The sequence below is a fragment of the Rhipicephalus sanguineus genome, chromosome 3 (assembly GCF_013339695.2).
Source record: "Rhipicephalus sanguineus isolate Rsan-2018 chromosome 3, BIME_Rsan_1.4, whole genome shotgun sequence".
In the NCBI taxonomy this organism is placed as follows: domain Eukaryota; kingdom Metazoa; phylum Arthropoda; class Arachnida; order Ixodida; family Ixodidae; genus Rhipicephalus; species Rhipicephalus sanguineus.
The window spans coordinates 56,665,076-56,671,075 of NC_051178.1; the positions used below are offsets into that span (position 1 = coordinate 56,665,076).

The 6,000-nt window shown below is 49.4% G+C and overlaps 1 protein-coding gene across 1 annotated transcript in view; it reads left to right on the plus strand.

The window, feature by feature from the left end:
• LOC119385488 (insulin-like growth factor 2 mRNA-binding protein 1) overlaps positions 1–3,239 on the plus strand; it is a 104,785-nt gene extending 101,546 nt beyond the window's left edge. The window contains exon 14 of the mRNA XM_037652913.2: positions 3,171–3,239. Within this exon, the coding sequence (XP_037508841.2) occupies positions 3,171–3,239 (69 nt within the window). The remainder of the gene's footprint in view (positions 1–3,170) is intronic.
• Positions 3,240–6,000: the final 2,761 nt, after the last annotated feature.

Genomic DNA, 6,000 nt, shown 5'->3' on the forward strand with positions numbered 1-6,000 from the left:
CGATGTTAATTCTGGCGGTACATTTGCCAGTCGGCGTCATCAGTTGACCACCCGCGGTTTTGATGTCGGGCCCCGTCCATGACGTTTTAACATTTTTGAGGCAGTCGGCGAGCTTCTGGCTTATAATAGAGAAATCCGCACCAGTATCCACCAGCGCTGTCACTGGGTGTCCGTCTATGTAAACAGCTAGGTCGGCGCTTACGATTTCCTTGGGAGTCGGCGACGTCGCATCGTCCGTCGTATCGCCGTATCCTGCTGTTGGGGGTGTTGGAGCATCTCGACGGGCGGCAACCTTCCCCCCAAAGGTCGCTGCTGTTAGTTTCCCCGACGAGGGCTGGGGGATCTGCCCCGGACAGCGTCAGCGTAACTACGACGGTGCGGCGAAGAGCTCGGCGCAGGTGACGGAGAGCGGGGTCGACGATAGGGACCAAATGGCTCGGCTTGCGGGTGCATGTCGCTGTCGCGGCGGTTGTCAAAACGAGCACGTGGAAAAGTCGGCGCAAAAGTCTGAGATCGCTGTTCACGGTAAGGGCAAATGCGGTACACATGGCCGGCTTCTCCGCAATGAAAACAATGTGGACGGCGGTCGACGGTGCGCCACAAGTCCGTCTTGCGAACAAATGGTCGACTGGTGGCCATCCTTTGCGACCAGGTTGCAGACGTTGGCGGAGGGTAGAACGGCGATGTTTCCGGATGCGCATTAAGCAGTGGAGTCGGCGGCGGCGGCGGTGGAATGTACGCTGGAATCGCCGGCTCGTGCAGCGGTGGAATGTACGCTGGGACCACCGGCTCGTTGCAGGTATGAGCCAGAGGAGACGAGTTGTGCGGCACTGGCGTTGGGCGACGGACGGCCGGCGCATAGTCAACAGATCGCTGGTCTGGTAGTGATTCGGGCAAAGAAAATGCTTGCCTGATTTCCTGTCGTACAACTTCTGCAACAGAAGCTATTGAAGGTTCTTGCGGAGTCACAAGGAGGTTGCGGATCTCTTCACGAACAACCTCGCGAATGAGCTCACGTAGAGAACCCCCACTGCCGGCTGTCAGAGAAGAGACGCTGATCGAGGCGTTGTTCGGTCGGTCGTAATAGCGGCACCGTTGCTGTAGTGCTCGCTCGATAGTTGTGGCCTCTTGGACGAATTCCGCAACGGTTGTCGGCGGGTTGCGAAGAAGACCGGCAAACAGTTGTTCTTTGACGCCTCGCATGAAATGTCGTAGTTTCTTGGCTTCAGGCATCTCAGGGTCAGCTCGTCGAAATAGGCGGGTCATGTCCTCCGCAAACATGGCGACACTCTCATTCGGTTTCTGTATAGGCGACTCGATGAGTTGCTGAGCCGAATCGCAGCGGTCGTTGTTTGCGAAGGTGCTGCGAAGTTGCTGCCGAAATGCGTCCCAAGAAGACAATGTGACCTCGCGGTTCTCATACCACTACTAGCGCTGTCCGCTAGAGCAAAGTAGACGCGCGAGAGCTTCTGGTCTACGGTCCAATGGTTTGCCTTGGCGACTCGCTCATACTGGTCTAACCAATCCTCGACGTCTTCATAAACCTCGCCGTGGAAGGTCTCGGGAATCCGAGGCTGCTTAACGGTCACCTGTGAAGCTCAACGGTCACCTTGGCCGGAGAGGTTCCAGGGGGATTGCCTCGGGACTGAGGCCTCGCTGTCGGCGACTGTAGTGGTGGACAGGAGTATCCACTGCAGGAACAGGTTCCGGTGTCGGACTGGAAGTGCCGGGTCGTGGAGGAGTCCCGAGCATCAGACGTAGAGGTCCAGCACCTCCACCAGTGTCGCAACGCGGAAATAACGAGATACAGGACCACGTTGCGACGATGAAAGACAAGTTGGTTGTATTCAGATAATACAAGAGCAGACGCCTCAACGTCGTCTTCCTCGGAGAGCCCAAAGCTGCAGCTCGTGCTTCTCGCTTCTTTGTCCTCTGTCGTCCTGCCCGCTATTAATCGTGACAATATATAGGCGTTAAAAACTATCGTTTAGGCATATATAGGCAGAATTCATAATTACTTCAGCAGCGTGTTTCAGGACAAATCTTTCTTCCAACAAACAGAGCAGGCAAATCCTGTGCTTTGGGAAAGCTAATTTTATTTTTTTCATGAAAAGAATTAGGAGAAGAATAACCATTTGAACAGATTTAGGTAAAAGCTACGGTGACTGGACACTGTGAGAAAGGCTATGAAAGCAGTGGCAAACCAGCACCATCTCAAGGTGTTTCGGGCTTGATTGTGCATTCTTTCAGTCAGTATTTGTTTGTATGCGGAAAAAGAACGCTCGACGTCCACTTGAAGTTAGTGGAGCGTACTTGTAGTCCGGCACTTAGATGCTCTAATTTCATCTGGAATCTTCGAATCGGCACCGCTCAGAACATTAGACACTTGTTTTAGCACATAAAATCCGGGATTCTTGTCCAAGACAGATTTAAGCTTCGAGGTGACCCTGTCAGCGACAGGTCAATTGGGGACGGTGGCGAACCTTCTGCAGGTCCCAAAATTAGCTCAACACTCTGAGTCAGAGCGGCGCCCGAACTTTCAAGTTTCTGTATGCTTTCTGCAAGGAAAGTAAAATGAGCACACAAATAGGCCAAGTCAGATTCAAGTGTATCGTGGTGTAGGAGAGCCTGGGCTCTTCTCACGGCGATGCTCTCGTCCGCTGCAAAGCTGTTAATAACAGCCTTAACACCAGCGAAGTGTTTTAACAAGACTGTTTGTTGGCCTAGTTGTACTTGCTTAGTGACATCTTTTAGCCGCGAAAGAGCACAACACAAAGGAAAGAAACACACAACGACAGGACGGGCGGCCGCCCGTCCTGTCGTTGTGTGTTTCTTTCCTTTGTGTTGTGCTCTTTCGCGGCTAAAAGATGTCACTAAGCGAAGTGTTTGTTGTAGTAGTCCACTGCCTTCAGCCAAGTTCCCCAGCGGGTAACAACGGGCTTCGGTGGAAGAGGCACATCCGGCAACTGCTCTTTAAAGGCACGAACGCGCGAAGGCGCCTTAAAGAACACCGCCTTGCCGCAGGCAAGGCAGTGTTCCTGAACGACTTTCTCAGCTCTTCACAGACACGATGAAGCCCATGGGCAAGACAAGTGACATGCAGTAATTCTGGATAAAAGACCTTGATAAGTGCAGCAGTCTTCTGCATATAAGCTGCTGCATCTGTGTAGAGCAGCAGTACTCGGTCGTCGTGGGATCCGGAGGGGTACAGTACCCTCAAGGACAAGTTCACAAAGTAGGCGATGGTATCACCGCTCGTTTTTTTCCAGTTGTTTCGAGCATACCAAGAAAGGTGTTGTTTTCTCTTTTGCATCCAGCTTTCCAACTACAAAATGTCCAAGTAATCGTCCGGTCGCATCTGTTGCCTCGTCCACTGAAATCCATATGTATGATTCACCGAGTTCTCGTCTGATTTTTGCTAACGTGTCCTCGTACATTGGCCTCAGGTACTGCTTGCGAAGAGTGGACTCTGATGGTATATTCTGGTTGCAATACTTTTGCAAAAAATTCTTGAATGTCTTGTTTTCGATCTTCGCCCAAGAGATGTTAGCTGCGACCAATGCTTCGCATAAGTCTGCGCTGAATTCACTTCTCTTTCCTTCAGCAAAAGCTGCAGACAAGAACGACTGCCTCGACGTTGATGGTTGGTTGCGCAGAGCGTTGGCTTGATGCAACGTTGTTTTCTCGTGCTGCTCCAGATGACACTTTTTTTCACATGGTACCTGCGAGAATAAAAGAGCGAATTGCACTAGGAAGGTGCGTTGGATACGTGGAACTTCTTTAGTGCACTTGCGCTTGTACTTTTCCTTGCGGCTGTCGAAAAACTCTGTGGAAATGAAAAGTTAGATAACACGAGCCCGAGCGTGCATTTAAAATCGAAATGCTTATACCTGTATCCGACCGAGAATGCTCCGCACATTTCCTGTTGCATGCGAGTTGACAGATGCGGATATAAAAATAACAAAACAATGAATCTGAGTGCCCGTGAAGTCACCAAAAAAATGCATCTTATTTGCGCAGGTTCAGGGGTTATTCGAATTGGCAGTTGCGTAAGCAATGTTGGGAGCTTGATGCCAATGCGTGTTTCAGAGTGGACGTCAAACGCAACATATTGATCTTTGCAATGTCTTCTCACCTGCTTTCCACATGGATGGCAAAATACCGTTTCTCCATCTCCATCGACGGAGTAGCACTGCGATCCACTGGTCCATTGCCTGACAAGGACACTTTTCGGCGTCTTTTTCTTCGGCATGGCTCGGCAGACTACCGACAGCTGCAGTTATGAACACAAATGCCAACAAAACTGACGCGTAGGCTGTAGGCTGCAGCGCAAGCGTAGCTTAGCTTTGGCTTGCTAGAGTAGACTCTAGCCTCCCTCACGCAACCGCCGAGGTGCACTACTCTCGAACCAAGCGACGGAGATCTTCAAGGGGGAGAGGGAGGGAACACTAGCGCTAGCCTAGCCTCGCTTCCCCTCGCTAGAGTACACTCTAAGCACGGTAACGTTTACTAAAGGTGCACATTTTCACAAATTTGTGTACTTATAAAATAGAAGTTATCTAGTAACCTTGAGTACCCGTTCATAGTATCGAGCATTCTCACGTAAAATAGAGGTTACGTTGTACAGTACACGGTATACTGTTTACACAAAACGGCTTGCAGGAGATTTTATGCGGCCACATCACGTAAAAATATAGGTTACGTTGTACAGTACACGGTATACTGTTTACACAAAACGGCTTGCAGGAGATTTTATACGGCCACCGCTCTGCGCCTCTTCTTTCCTTCGCTCTTCTTTCTTCGACGCATTCCAGGAGGTTACGCTCATCACATGCTTGGATCAGCCAGTTGTGCCACAGCAACGGAAGCACAGCCTTCCACTCTATCGCACTTCGTGCTGCGCATGCCTCGTATTTTTCCGCGCTTCCTTGTGCGGTTTTAATACACCGTCCATATACGTACGCTAAGAAATGCGAACCTTTGCGAAAGGTGTCACATGGAAGGTGCTTCTCGGAACACACACGATGGCGCATTGTAATCATTCAAGTGCATGACTGCTTATAGAACGTGACAATTGCGGTGACCGAGGCGAAACCGTCGCCTTCGCTCATTAGAAAGAGGCAGCTAACAAAACATTCGCATATTCGAGGCGACTTGGAGTTAGCATGCACTACAGTAATGATCAGCCGCGATTATTATTAAAATGTGGTCGACCCGTCAATATTAGTGAGGACCAGAGATTTTATAACGTATCATGATATACGTGTCAGGCCATCCTCTCTGGTCCAACTTCTGTGCAGCTAAGCATAGGCTGTCGGATTATAACACTTCAATTATTTTTCTGCTGCTCGTGCACTTTCATTGACTGGTTATTCGTGCTTATCAAACTATGTGTTATCCGATAATAATACCAGCCGTCTATTTGTTACAGGGCTATTGCGATTTTGTTCACCTTCAAATGTGGGATCAGCAATGGAAACGTGGATACTGACAAAATGTGAGGTTGACAAAGCAGGGAAGCTGCTGAAGCGTAAAGAAGTGCGCGGAGAATTAACACTGCTCCTCACGGCGTAGAGCATATTCAAAATGATATACAAACCGTTCGCCATACGCCACGTTTAGTCAGTTTTACGTACTTCTCGCAAAAACCCAAGAAACTGTCTGAAATCATCGCTTAATAAGTAGCTGGCTGGTACGTATGGCATATATATACGAATGCTGAATGATATAAAGACGCAGTAAAAGTAAATGTATGCATACGCAAAAATACAATAATACCAAGAGCGCATACAAAGAGCCGCAACGCGGTTTTCTCGAGAGACAAAATTGTATGCTTAAACATCTACTTAATTGGATCAAGAGAGGATACTTGTCTGATACACATGGCACAACTCATGATTAGGGATATCTGTCAATCACCTGCCCTTCCTAATTATCGTTTTAGTGGCAGACCACATTTGAACAACCACGTGCTTGTGGGCGAAGGTGTGACTGTGACGG